Source organism: Topomyia yanbarensis, chromosome 3 (genome assembly GCF_030247195.1).
Source record: "Topomyia yanbarensis strain Yona2022 chromosome 3, ASM3024719v1, whole genome shotgun sequence".
In the NCBI taxonomy this organism is placed as follows: Eukaryota; Metazoa; Arthropoda; class Insecta; order Diptera; family Culicidae; genus Topomyia; species Topomyia yanbarensis.
The window spans coordinates 132,889,375-132,904,057 of NC_080672.1; the positions used below are offsets into that span (position 1 = coordinate 132,889,375).

The following is a 14,683-nucleotide window of genomic DNA, read 5'->3' on the forward strand; positions in this document are numbered from 1 at the left end:
ATTTGCGTTTTCACTTCGTCTCATCAAAATCTGACACAAACTTAGTGACAAGACTGAGCTAGCGTCAGATTAATGGAGAAAAAGTAGCTTTTACTAAAATGTATCTCCACTCCTTTCATCCACCACCATGGTACAACCGAGTTTCACATTTTTATCGTACTCAATCAAACCGTCTTTCGATAATTTTAAAATAGTTTCATGATAGTCCAATGATTTTTATTTATTTTTTTAATTTATTTTAATCAATTCCTTTCCCATTTCCAAATCACGGTATCTTTCCTTTCATTCCACCCAGTAAATTTTGCACAACCGATTTTCACATTTTTCATCATACTCATCCAAACTTTCTTTCAATAATTTTGGAATAGTTTCATAATAGTCCAATGCTTCAATTGGGCGAGACTCTGAAAATATTAGTGGCTTGGCAGAAAAGTTGGAGGGTATTACCAGAGACATAACTGCCGTGAAGTAGAATACTTCAATACAGCAAGTCTTTATTATCTTCTTAAATATTTTATTAAAACAAAATAAATCCCGGTAAACTATAGCAACCCTTTACTGGGGTTTTAGCAGAGACGATGGCATCCAGCTTTTTACGAGACATTATTGCGATTCTGCCTTATTCTTAATATTGAAACAGTTTCTATTTTGAAAATAGCTGTTTAGGCTAGCTTGAGTAACGATAACGCTTTTTTGGGAAATTTTACTGGTTCTGATAAGCACAGTCTTATTCTATTACTGTGCGTAATCTAGTAACGACCTCATTTATAGTAAATAATAATAATGGGGGACGGACATAGCGTAGTTGGTAAATCGATTGCCTTGTACGCAGCTCACCTGGGTTCGAATCCCAACCCCGCACATAGAATTAGATTTTTCTAATGAGATTTCTATAACCCGAAAAGGAGGTCAATGACCCTAAGGTTAAATCCTCTGTAATGAAAATAAAAAAAATAATAATAATTAATAGGCGCGCTTGCTTTGTGGAAGCTGTTTTTGCTGGTCTTTTCATCGGGTTATATCATAAACCAGCTCTCAAGTTAATACTCACAATAACTCAGTTCCTCACGCATTCCATGTCAGCTGCCAACAGCATTTGTCGCTGCTGATGTAGATTTAGCTGGCAGGCTGTGTGCTTTATTTAACTACAAAAGATGCAGTTTTCATGGCGGCTTCTGTATATAATTTTCCGTAGTGCTCTACCAAAGACAAATTTCGCGCCATTTCGAACAAATGTTGGCAGCACCTCTCACATTTTAGTTAAACTTTCTGTACATAAGAACGTTGTCTCAAAAAGCCACTTTGCATACTTTGTTTTTCCAAAAATGATCTAGTTTGTCTTTTGAAAAGAATCAAACTTTTCAAATGGATATAGTCTAACAATTAAAAATCCTACAAAAAAAATGTTATAGGAGTGATTTTCACAAAATTAGTCAAATTATTGAATCGAAAAAATTCTTCATCGACTCCTATACTAAAAAAAGCATTTTCAAAAATTTAAATCGATTTACAAAAAAAAACATCTTTGATTTGGATAAAATTTTGTTCCAAGATAGGTAATTATGTTCCCTACCCAGCGTTAAAAATTCAAGTTGGGCACTTTCAATGAAAAAAAGTTATTTGAACTTTTCCTTGTCCAAACTGATTTTTTTTTCAGTGTATTTTTATCGAAAACTAAACCAATGAAAGTCATAATCATCTTAGAATCCAATATCCCAACTGCTAGTCGCCTGATACATGCAAAAAGTATCAGTAACGAATTTGGTATATATTCATAACAAACTTGAATGAAGACTGGAAAAACTAGAAGACTGGAAAGCTATACTTAGTTGCTAAATTAGACAATATCTTCTCACAAACTGAGTTTTATTGGATTCTGAAATGATTATGACTTCCATTGGCTTAGTTTTTGATAAAAATACACCAAAAAACATTCAGTTTGGACAAGGAAAAGTTTTATCCAATAACTTTTTTTCCTTGAAAGTGTCCCATTTGAATTTTTGACGTAGGTATCTTTGAACGAAATTTCATCCAAATCAAAAATATTTTTTTAAAATCGGCTTTAATTTTTTCAAATCGATTTTTTTCAGAGTATGAGTCAATGAAGAATTTTTTCAATATTTTTATTCAAAAATTTGACTAATTTTGTGAATATCACTCCTACATTTTTTTGCAGGATTTGTCATTTTTAGACTATAGCCATTTGAAAAAAATTGGTAAAAAAAAAGTTTGACCCTTTTCAAAAGATACACCCCGTGTGGTAGCTTGGCATTTACTAATAGCACGTGTACTGGGCTAGTACGTAAATGTATTCTCCATTGTAAAAAAAATACCCCACCAATGGTGTGTTCTATTGTAGCTGCTACGCTCCACCAAGGTGGCCCATAGAACAGTTCAACCAGATGATCGACAGGCTCTCGTCAGACCTAGTGGTAGTAACCGATAGTTATAGCGGGAGACTTTAACGCTTATGCAGTAGAGTGGGCAGCCGCTGTACAAATAGCAGGGGCCAAGCGCTAATGGAGGCGCTTGCGAAACTCGACGCTGTGTTAGCCAATAATGGCTCCGCTAGCACATTTCGTAGAAACGGGGTGGAGGCATGGATTGACGTAACATTTGCCAGCCCGAGTTTGATTCCAGGCATGGAATGGAGGGTAGACGAGGGATACACCCATAGCGATCATTTAGCAATCCTCTTTAGGATCAACTATGGTGTGCAGCATCCGAGGGCGGGAGATCCCTGTCAGGTACGCGGGTGGAAGTCAAAGTTAATCACTTCGACAGCGAAGCTTTCACCGCGGCCCTGGGACTGGAGGCCAACACCGACAGTCCAAGCGGGCATGCTGGTAGCTGTTCTTTTACGCGCGTGGACGCCACTTTGCCGAGGAAAACCCTGCCAAGAAACAGCAGATGCCCGGTATACTGGTGGAGTGCCGAGATTGTAGCTCTACGATCAGCCTGCCTCAGAGCTAGACGTACAATGCAAAGAACCCGCACCGAGGATGCAAGAGAGAACCGCCGTGAAGTGTTTCGAGCTACAAAATTGGCCCTTAACAAGGCCATTAAAAGCAGCAAGAGAGCGCGTTTCGACAACCTGTGTGAGAGTGCCAACGCGAATCCGTGGGGTGACGTCTACAGAATCGTGATGGCCAAGACCAAAGGGGGCTCTTCACCCCCAGAACGGTCTCCGGACCGGTTGGCGACGATTATCGAAGGACTTCCCGTCTCGAGCCACAAGCTCCTGGCCACCTGCACTACGAGACAGTGCGGGCACGGTCGAAATGGTGGCTCCGGTGACGAATGAAGAACTACTCGCAGTGGCTAATTCCCTATCAATGAACAAAGCTCCAGGGCCGGATGGAGTTCCAAACAGCGCTCTCAACGCAGCGATCATAGCGAACCCGAACATGTTCAGGCTAGCTATGCAGAGATGCCTTGATGAGTGCCGCTTCCCCGATAGATGGAAAAGGCAGAATTTGGTGTTGTTGCCGAAGCCCGGGAAGTCGCCAGGCGACCCATCGGCGTACAGACCAATCTGTCTGATCGACACGACTGGCAAAATGCTTGAGAGCATCATCCTCAACAGGCTAACCCCGTACGCAGAAGGTACGGACGGCCTGTCAAGCAACCAGTTTGGCTTTCGGAAGGGTCAGTCCACGGTGGACGCTATCAACTCAGTGATAAAGACTGCCGAGATAGCGATCCAACGAAAAAGGCGAGGCATTCGATACTGTGCGTTAGTGACACTTGACGTGAAGAACGCATTCAACAGCGTAAGCTGGGATGCCATCGCGCTCTCGTTACACCGGCTTAGCCTACCGGTGAGTCTGTACCGGATCCTGGAAAGCTACTACCAGAACCGCGTACTGCTATACGAGACCGATGCAGATCAGAAAAGGGTTCCGATTACCGCCGGAGTCCCGCAGGGATCGATCCTAGGCCCGATGCTATGGAACCTCATGTATGACGGGGTTCTGAGACTGAAGTTCTATCCTGGGGTCAATATCGTCGGCTTTGCCGACGACGTAACCTTGGAGGTCTATGGGGAGTCAATCCCTGAGGTAGAACTAACTGTAGAACACGCGATCAACACGGTGGAGGAATGTATATGCGCGAGAGGCCTGGAGCTCGCTCAGCATAAGACGGAGGTAGTTATCGTCAACAACCGCAAGTCGGCACAACATGCAGTTATCCATATGGAAGAAGTCGTGATCACCTCACAGCGGAGTCTGTGGTCTCTCGGAGTCATTATAGACGACAAGCTGACCTTCGGCAGCCACGTCGACTATACGTGCCGTATCTATCCTCAGGTACGGTGGCCCGTCATGGTCAAGAGCACTGAGGGTAACCTCAGAGAGCACCTACCGCGTGATGTGCCTCAGAGTGATATCTGCCTACCGCACGGTATCACACGATGCATCCAGCGTGATAGCGAGCATGATGCCAGTCGGGCTGGTCATCCGGGAAGATGACGGGTACTTCAAGCTACATAGAAATAGAGGAGCCCGCGAGCGCACCAGGGTGACCTCGGTCGCCAGATGGCAGCGTGAGTGGAATAACTCCTCGAAAGGCAGGTGGACCCACCACCTGATACCTAACATATCGAGCTGGGTGAGCAGACCACATGGGGAAGTTCACTTCCATCTGACACAATTCCTGTCAGGCCATGGCTGCTTCCGACAGTACCAGGTTCGGGCACGCGGAGGTCCCCGCCTGCCCTGACTGCCCAGGTGTACACGAAACTGCCGAACACATACTGTTCGTTTGTCCTCGTTTCGACGTCGAAAGAAGAGCAATGCTTGACGTCTGCGGCTGGGACACAACCCCTGATACCCTTATTCAGCGGATGTGTGAATCGGTGGAGAAGTGGAACGCAGTCTCGACTGCAACCACCCAGATTGTCTGTAGGCTACAGACGAATTTGGCGTACCGAGCAACAGACGACGGGCACTACTAACTAGTGATTGGTTAGTTGGAGCGAAAAAGGCCGAGCGCAGAAAAGTGAGTGAATGGTCTGTTCATGCTGAGGCAGGTTTGGCGCAGCGACTGGCAACCGCGTAGAGGGTAAACCCAGCCACCCCGAAGCAAGACAGAAGAGCGAGTGTATAGGTGTATATGTGGACTGCCTCATGTCAAGATGGGAGGGTCGTAGCGTAGTATGTTGGGACTTAGCTATCGATGCCTCGTGGCGTGGCGAGGAGCGAAAGGGTGAGCATCCAAGTCAGTCCCACACGGTATGCTAAGGGTGAGCACAAAAGTCAGCCTCACATGGTATGTTAGAGGTGAGCACAAAAGTCAGCCTCACAAGGTATGCCAGAAGTGGGGCCTAAGAAAAATGTCCCACATGGGATGCCAGGGGGAGCGACAGGGGTGTAATAGAATGGGACGATTGAGAGTGAACCAGGTGAGCATCCAAGTCAGCCTCACATGGTATGTTAGAGGCTAGCACAAAATAAGCCTAACAAGGAATGAAAAAAGCGAACACACAAGTCAGCCTCGTAAGAAACAAAAAAGGTGAGCACAAAAGTAAGCCTTTTGTGGAGTGTTAGAGAGTGAATCAAGGTGTGACAGAGAGAGCACCCAAGTAAGCCTCATACAGGACGTATGAACGCGTGAGCGAGAGTGAGTGAGTACATCAAGTACAGCCATCCCCCCAGAAGTAATACCGAGAGGTAGTTCCTGGGGGGAACAATGGCGGAGCCCAATGGAGTTTAGTCGGTATCAACGACAGCGTCACCATGAGAGCCCGACACACCCCCAGTAGACCCCGTGTTGTAGCTTGCCATCTACTAATAGCACGTGTACTGGGTTAGTACGTAAATGTATTCTCCATTGTAAAAAAAAATACCCCACCTCTATTTTCAACTTTGACCATACTTCAATATTACCTAACCATTCGTACTCTTCAGGTAATCTATTGGGGTTTTCGATTGATTGACACCGGTGTAGTGGAGTGCACTGAAAATGCACCGTTTTTGCACTTTCCAGCAGAAGTGCAGAAAACTGGGTATGTTCCATTGACACTTCTTCTAGAATGTGCAAAAGCAGTGCAGTTCACTACACCGGTGTCAATCAATCGAAATATCAGAATTGTAGATCTGATATGCTACCCGTTAGAACAGGAGTGTCAGGCGTCACTTCAATCCTATATAATATTTTTACATTCAACATGATCTTCCAACTGTCACGGTGGACTACCAAAAGTTATTTGTTTGTGGTGATACTTGTATCTCTGCTACGGGTAGAAATTTTCGTGTAACTTTCAGTCTAACAAATATATTAAAAATTCACATCCTTTTATAAACATGAATTCTATGCTCTGCCGTAATGGACAAACTGCTGAATTACAATAAATATAATCAATAAACAATTGGACATATCATAAAACAATATATTCAACAATGTTACTAATACTTATTTTTAATTTCTATTAATCAATATTTTTAAGTGACTCTCCACCTATCGCAGATCGAATAGAATACTGCCATAAAAAGACGAACAATCAAGTAAAATCTGTCCTATCCATATATTGGAGTTTATTATCTAACTACAAAATCAAACACTCAACGTACACCCCAAATAATACTAGAAAACCTCTTTCATGTCTAATATTCAATTAACAGTGGACAGTCCATTCAATTAAAACCGTCGATCGAAGAGTTGTACAGTACCGTACTTCTATACTGCACCGACTGACTCGCCCCTGTCCTGTGAATTTTAATGGACACAATTTAGTAAAAGTGCTCCAAAAACCCATCCATCCTTGGTTTCCACAAAGAAGTTACTGCCATTTGTAGTATCAAAAACTTGCTCCGTCTGTTGGTAGCATCGAACCAGAATCAGGCCGTCCAATCTGCTTGATGGAAACGTACAAACGTCATTCGTACTTACAAACCTACCGTCAGCAGGGTGCAAAGCCAGAAGCAGGCAAGCAGTTCGGTGATGCGGTGCGATGTGCGATGCATTTTCTAGTGCGATCCAACGTACGCTCGACCAAACACACCGCACATAAACGCATATGCCGAGGCGAAGTTTCCCGAACACAAAAGCGACAAAAACACCCCCCTTTTGGGGACATACTGGAACATGTCATGTCTCTGTAGAGCGTTTGGGAGAGAAACATGCACTACTTTTTACATTATGTCTGTTACATGCTGCCAACAAGCTCCTTGCTACACTTGACTTCGTTCATTTATGTCTAATATAATTTCGTTTTAAATTTAAATTCTTTCCCCATATGATATTAATTATAATCTAATTTATATTCATTTCCTTCTCTCTTCTCCTCGTTTTATTGCAGACCGAGCGATTCCAACTTTAGTCGGTGCTACTTTTTCTCGCGCATCAAAAGCCATCTCTCGCTGCTGGCAGTACACACTGATTTGGTGAACAAGTTTGCTGAATTTAATTTTCTTGCTGCCACCATCCACCGGCCGACCGACCGAACAAACCATCAGTATCTCGTTAAAGGACATACTCCGTACTTCGGTTAGATTGTGGCACATGTGCCACTTCAGCAACATCTCCAGCAGCAACTAACCGGTGGTGCCAGGAGAGGTGCGATATGTGTGTTTGCAGCTGTAGCAGGAAGCAACGATGAAGATAATCTAATTGAAAATTTGCACCCGGGCTGGACTGGGGACAACAAGCGCAGTCTCCGGATAGCAACATAACCGTAGTAATCGTATCCGCCAACAAGAAAGAAAGGAAACATTTCGCCTCATTTTCGGACCAGAAAATTAGATTCGAAATCACAATCGTACATTAATTTGCCACCCGCCGCAAAAATGACACGAACCGCAATCAGTGCGCTGACAGTTTGTCTACTGCTTCTATGCAGTACCCGTGCCGATTCCAGTTATTATGGTGGCACAGGTGTCAGTCCGGCACCTCATCTGCCAGCGATACCCAAAGACCCACACTCGCGCTGCGAAGAGATCACAATTCCGATGTGCCGAGGTATCGGTTACAATCTAACGTCATTCCCGAATGAGATGAACCATGAAACGCAGGAAGAAGCTGGACTGGAGGTACATCAGTTCTGGCCGCTGGTTGAGATAAAATGCTCACCTGACTTGAAATTTTTCCTGTGTTCGATGTACACACCAATCTGCATAGAAGATTATCACAAACCGCTGCCAGTATGTCGAAGTGTCTGCGAGCGGGCAAGGGCGGGATGTGCACCAATTATGCAACAGTACAGCTTCAGCTGGCCAGAACGAATGGCATGCGAGAACTTGCCCGTTTCCGGTGACAGCGACAATCTCTGTATGGAGCAACCAAGCGAAGACGATGGCAGTCATTCGTCTTCCGGTGGTGGAGGAGCAAGTGGCGGTGGAAGTGGTTCGCATGCGAAACCAACCCGAAAATCCCACGCGGGTGCTTCCGGCCAAAACAACAAATGCAAAGGCAAGAATTCAAAAAACTGCCAAAATCCCCCAGGGGAAAGAACAAAAGAGTGCATGTGCCGGTGTCGGGAGCCACTGGTGACCCTGGGGAAGGAAAGCCTACTGCACAACCAAAGTGTCGAAAGGGTCGGCGACGTCATAAATTGCGCGATCCCGTGTCGGGGGGCGTTCTTCAGTCAGGAGGAAAAGGATTTCGCCGGGGTGTGGATCGCGCTCTGGTCCGGCCTCTGCGGCATAAGCACACTAATGACACTCACAACGTTCCTCATCGACACCGAAAGGTTCAAGTATCCTGAGAGACCGATTGTGTTCCTGTCGGCGTGCTACTTTATCGTGTCCTGCGGTTACCTAACGCGACTATTTCTGGGACACGACGAGATAGCATGCGACGGGAAAGGCATCAAGTACCCAATAATGGGTCAGAGTTCCTGCACCATGGTCTTCATCATGATCTACTTTTTTGGCATGGCATCATCGATCTGGTGGGTGATTTTATCATTCACCTGGTTCCTGGCAGCCGGACTCAAGTGGGGCAACGAAGCTATCTCAAAGCACTCGCAGTACTTCCACCTGGCGGCTTGGTTGATCCCAACTGTTCAGAGTGTATCAGTGCTGCTCAGGCCAGCCGTCGATGGAGATCCGATTGCGGGAATCTGCTACGTTGGGAATTCTTCCGTTGAAAATCTGAAGAACTTTGTTCTGGCGCCGCTGTTCGTCTATCTAGTTGTGGGAACGACATTTTTAATGGCTGGATTTGTATCTCTTTTCCGAATCCGATCTGTTATCAAGCAACAGGGTGGAATTGGAGCTGGATCAAAGGCCGATAAGCTTGAAAAGCTTATGATTCGGATAGGAATCTTCAGCGTACTGTACACGGTTCCCGCTACGATTGTAATCGGATGCCATCTTTACGAAGCAAACTTCTTCGAGGACTGGATGACCGGTTTGACGTGCCCGTGTAAGGCAGCAACAGGAATCCGACAGAAGCCGCTCTATTCGGTTCTGATGTTGAAGTACTTTATGGCCCTAGCAGTGGGTATCACTTCCGGAGTGTGGATATGGTCAGGCAAAACAGTCGAATCGTGGGGACGGTTGTGGCGAAGATTGTTCGGTTCACCAGATACAACCGGTGCCGGACAGGTGCTGATTAAACCACGACCTCCACTTCCGCAGCCATACGCCACCTCCGGCATCGGTGTACCCGGGTCAGCCGCCGCATCACTTCTCGCCACTCCATACACGCAAACCATCGGTAGCGTGGGATCCACTAGTCATCATCATCTGCACCACCATGTACTCAAACAAACCCCATTGAGCCACGTATGACCTGGAGATATTGGCGGCGCTTCCACGCTCACTGCCGGATCCGGCTCGGTGGTCGATCCCCGAGCCGTCTCTGTCGTCGTAACGCTGCCAGGACCACAACCAGGACAAGCCCTGAGCGACTATGGTCCGATATAGTTGACAGTGCGACCAGATACGGCACGATGGATACCCAGCAATTCGAGCGATCAGCTGTGACCCGGACGCGCATAAACGGGGAGGGACTTCACACACTGATGTATATGTGCGTGTGTGGAGTTATAAAAGTAAACAAGTGTAGAGCAAAGTTATCGTAGTAGGCACACATAGGTTTGTGTTTAATTTGTACCAAGTGTAAGACAGGCAAAACCCGAAAGTTGTGTGATGTAGATGTCGTTGTTTCTTATTGTATGCATTAAGGACAAGAAAAAAAGAGCAACTTACAAAGTGTACACATTTCTATGTATAGGTTAGGTCAAATGATGTCGTGCTGGTCAAAAATCGCACTGCTCCCTCCCTGTCGCCATTTCTCTCTCAATCAAACATCATACCAACTGCTACTACTAACTACTACTATCATCCTCTACATCTCTAACTTAAGTACGATGAAGCAGCTCTCTTTCTAGTCCAAAATAAACACAAATGTGTTTAGGAAACTGATCCATCGACAGATTTTTATACCCAAGAGAACCAAGGAAAATGCTTTTTCTACAAACTTTTTAACATCAAGCAAAACAAAATTGTTAATTTACCGATGTCATAATATAATTGGAATGCGGTAGAAGCAAAAAATAGTCTACTTATCGAAAAAAAAACTTTCTAACTGTGAACTAATCATGTGTTCTAAGTAGAACGGAAGCCAAAATTCTCGTGGTGTTTCCAATTGTAGCGTAGACCAGTTTGTATCTCTGAACTGTTCCTCCTTAACTCGAATGCCAATTTTACCATAATGTAGCGCCAAAAAAGCAGCATTCGAAATACAATACCAGATGCGCTAGAGAGAAATGACAATACTACCCCCAGCAACTAGGTTAAACAACACTTCCGTCAAGCGAAAAATATATAACAAACAAACTCACAGAATGAATCCAAAATTTCACTGCCAAAATCATTAATTTCCGGTCCACCAACAACCATTAGTGATCCATAGATCAGGTCGACAGTGCCAGGCAGCAAATTTATAAATTCTAGATTTTTGCAACCGCTGCCGGCGCTGCTGGAAAGCCAAACTCGCGCGTGAATAAATCAGACTGGACGCACATATAAATCTAAATTAACTCTGATTAGCTGGTTCGGAGCAAAATTGTCATTACCACGAGCCGTTTCGAGCCAAACTGACACAGTTAGTCGGCAGAAAGACGGGAACGAACATTCTTTCATAAAAATAAACGAAAGCAACAAAGCCGCGAGAATGAGAAAATCACAACTGCGAAAAAGAAGTAATTAAAACACTCTTAAAAGGTGCATTTCATGAAACATTCATACGTAATTAGAATTAATTTACTCGTTTATGGTACATAGGGAAGAAGCTATTGAGCGAAACAGGCAAAGAGAATAAAAAATGAAATAAATTTTGATTTTGGTTTAATTTGCTATGCAACTGTAGTTTACTTGCTGTCTAGATTGGTTCGCAGCTAGGTGATATTTTGATTTCTGTTCGTTTTGCTTGATTTTAACTAGGGAATGACAGACTGAGTGGTGAATGTTTTCTTCAAACTAGCACTATGTTCCGCTTTCCATTATATGTTGAGTTTTTTTTTCCATTTTGTTGGCCAATTTTAATTTGAAACACGATCCTACTTTTTAAGCATCTAGTGCATGTTAGTTTAGAAAAGAGTTTCCCGATCAGTCCGTCATTGTAGCATGTCATGAGTTCTTGCGTTCGTATTTTAAACATCGAAATGTGACTTTTGTTCACACTCATCACTCGTACTTGGTTGTAGAGAAGCCTGCTTCGATTGCCATAACTTCAGTTATAGAAGTTTTTCACTTATAATTGTTTAAGTATTGTTTATTTCATGTATAATAAAACATGCTCGCAGCAAGGGGCAATTTATACAGTTTTGTTCATAGTTTTATGATTACTAATACTAGCAACACTACTTTAGCTGTGTGTACATATCATAATTCTAGCTTAAAGTAACGAGGGTCGAGATAATCTTTCGCTAAACCACCGTCTGAAAAAATTATTTGGTAACTGGCTTTCAATAAAAAAAATAAAACATTCAAATTCACATCGCAAAATTAAAATGTACATTATTTGTAATTTATTGAATATTGATTTGAGTAGATCTACATCGATGTATCACAGCAATTATAAATCGGGTTCGCAGATGAGAATGATTGAGCGCAGTGTCAGTTAATATGCATTTCTATCTAAAAACTTATTATCAACATTCGATTTCTACAGGGCCTGGTCAGCTGTTTACGGTTCATGCTACTATTGAAAAAAGATTAGTTGAATTAATTTGAATAACAAAGTAACTTTTTTCATAATTGTTTCAGTTGCTTTACAACAAACAAAAACAGACTAGCTATCCGAAGATTAAATAAACTTCCGTATTCTCAAAACGTTTTGAAAGGGTTCGCCCAAGTGACAACCAACAAGAAAACTGCAGGAACTATTATAAAAGCATAACACGAAGCAACCCTCAGCGCGCAAATTCATACCAAATGAAGAAAAACGTGGGCGCAAATACCTAAGCAAAGTTTACCGCATCATTATACGAAATTCAAAACAGTGATTATTCAATTAGAGAACGTGATTTTAATTTCTCAAGCCGTTGCATTGTTTCGTGGCGTACTACCAGTACAACCATCCTACCCCTTCCTCTTCTATGTGTCTGTGTCTGTACTGATGGCTTCCGGAAGAGCAAAATTACTCCCGAAAACAAACAGCGATGAGCAAACGGATGGTAAAAAACCTCCCAAATCACCATAACGACTCCTCGAATTCATAATTGATAAATTGCCGGCATAAATTTACTTCTGATTTCCTTCATTCTCTGAATTGTTTCTCCAAAGCTGTTTTCTGGGTAAATTTCTCAAAATTGGTACAAAATAATTATTCACTAATTGAAAAAAGTACAGGAATCAAAACTAGAGACGTTGAAAAACGAAACTTTAGACAGAAAAGCAACGTAGCATGAACTTGGACAAATGCTGTCAAGATCCTGTGTTTCATTTAACACAAATGAGATGATGAACTGTTCTCGAATGCTACGCATGGCTGAGAACATTCCATTTGGGTCTCAAGTCCAGAAGAGTAAATAATCATCATCTCTTTGTTCGATACAGCATCTATTTTGCCACTAAACCCAACTTTAACTCTTCAGCCCTGGCAGCTCTATCCGTTCAGTGTATCTTTTTACTCTATATTTATTTTGTTTTTTCGAAAGAAGAAAAATGCTAAGAGAAACAGAATAAAATAAACGGTGTGAATGAAATCTGGTTTTAACAGATACATAGACTGTATACGAATATTTTGAATTATAATTACAATTACTATTGTCGTATTTGAGCATAATTACTGTAATGATGCAAATAGTAAGGCAAGCCGTAGTGTATAAACAAATAATAACGAAACACAAGTAATGAAAAAACAATGGAAGCAAAAATTATACAATAAGCAGAACAAGTAAAAGGCAAAACAAGAAAATCTTATATATAAAGTGAAGCATATTTTTAATTGTTTAATAAATTATTAAAATAATATGTAAAACCAACTGAAAACGTGCATATTTTAACAAATGATGACATCCGCTCATTCTGGTGTTCATTTTCGCTCGATCGTAGTAGGCATTATTTAGAATTTCAGCAAATGGATTGGAGACTCACAGAATTGGTATAGAGAACACTCCATCATTGATCGAATTGATACCTACAACCGCCAGTTCGAAACGTCAGCTACAGTCACCCTTCTTAGCTTGCAGATCCGTAGCAATTCGGCCAGTGGCGCAGCCAGAAATTTGGTTTGGAGAGGGTTTTGACGAAAATCATAGATTTTTCAAAAATGTTGGCGGGTCTATTGATGACATTTAATCTGTAGGCCGCGATCGACTGGGTACTACCGTGTTCTGCAATAATAGCGAAATGGGATGGTGTGAGCGGGCATGGGCGCTATAACCGTAGGCAGAACTAAATACCTCTCGCAGGTGTCAGTTATGTTGGGTGATGGACTACGAGACAGGTTAGGTTAAGTTCAACGAGTGGCCCAAAAACACCACTTTACTATCAAGGAAAAAAGGATGAGCAGAAAACTCGCAACTACGAAACCGTAGCATTGGAGGAGCTTTGCTAGACGTGGTAGAAGGTGTGGAAATGCGGGAATCGAGCGACGGCACAAGAGCTGGGCAAAATGCACCAACGCGTGATCAAGTGGCAGGCGATCAGCGAAAGGATGTATGTAGTGTGGTCAAAGGTAGGGTTGTGGTACCGGTAATACCGGTACCGAAAATCTCGGGAATACCGACCCATTTTTGGTACCGTAATACCGGTACTGAATAAAAGCCAGTACCGGTAATACGTTACTATAACACCTTTGTGTGGGGATGAGGTGGGGCCATCATCATAATAATTCTAGAAGTTAAAGTTTTATTAGCGACATCCTGATTGGTTTCCATTATTCACTGGGTGGCGCGTAATAAGACTATGGTCTAAGTCATGTCTGTATTTGGTTTGCTTTTAAACCTTTACCTATAAAAGAACGAACAGCTATTTAGTAGCTAACAGTTTTAGACTTGGTGAACTGCTTCAAATGAGGCGGTTTGTAATTATTGGTGATCGGAAAATTCAGCAAAACTCCATAGTTTTTCCCGTAAACTATGGAGTTTGAGGAGCAGGCAAACGACATAAAGGTCGAAACCAATTTTCAGAAAAGCAAGAGAGGAAATGCGATTAACCTGCTCGGATTTACTGCCATTCTCGCTTTGATTTACTGTTGTTAATAGGGTTTCATATATTTACCATCTGTT

General features: G+C 42.9%; 1 protein-coding gene across 1 annotated transcript in view; it reads left to right on the forward strand.

Moving 5' to 3' along the window:
* The window catches only part of LOC131693209 (frizzled-2), a 100,070-nt gene extending 86,628 nt beyond the window's left edge, over positions 1-13,442 (forward strand). The window contains exon 3 of the mRNA XM_058980857.1: positions 7,301-13,442. Coding sequence (XP_058836840.1) covers positions 7,788-9,734 — 1,947 coding nt within the window. The 5' untranslated portion in view covers positions 7,301-7,787 and the 3' untranslated portion in view covers positions 9,735-13,442. The remainder of the gene's footprint in view (positions 1-7,300) is intronic.
* Positions 13,443-14,683: the final 1,241 nt, after the last annotated feature.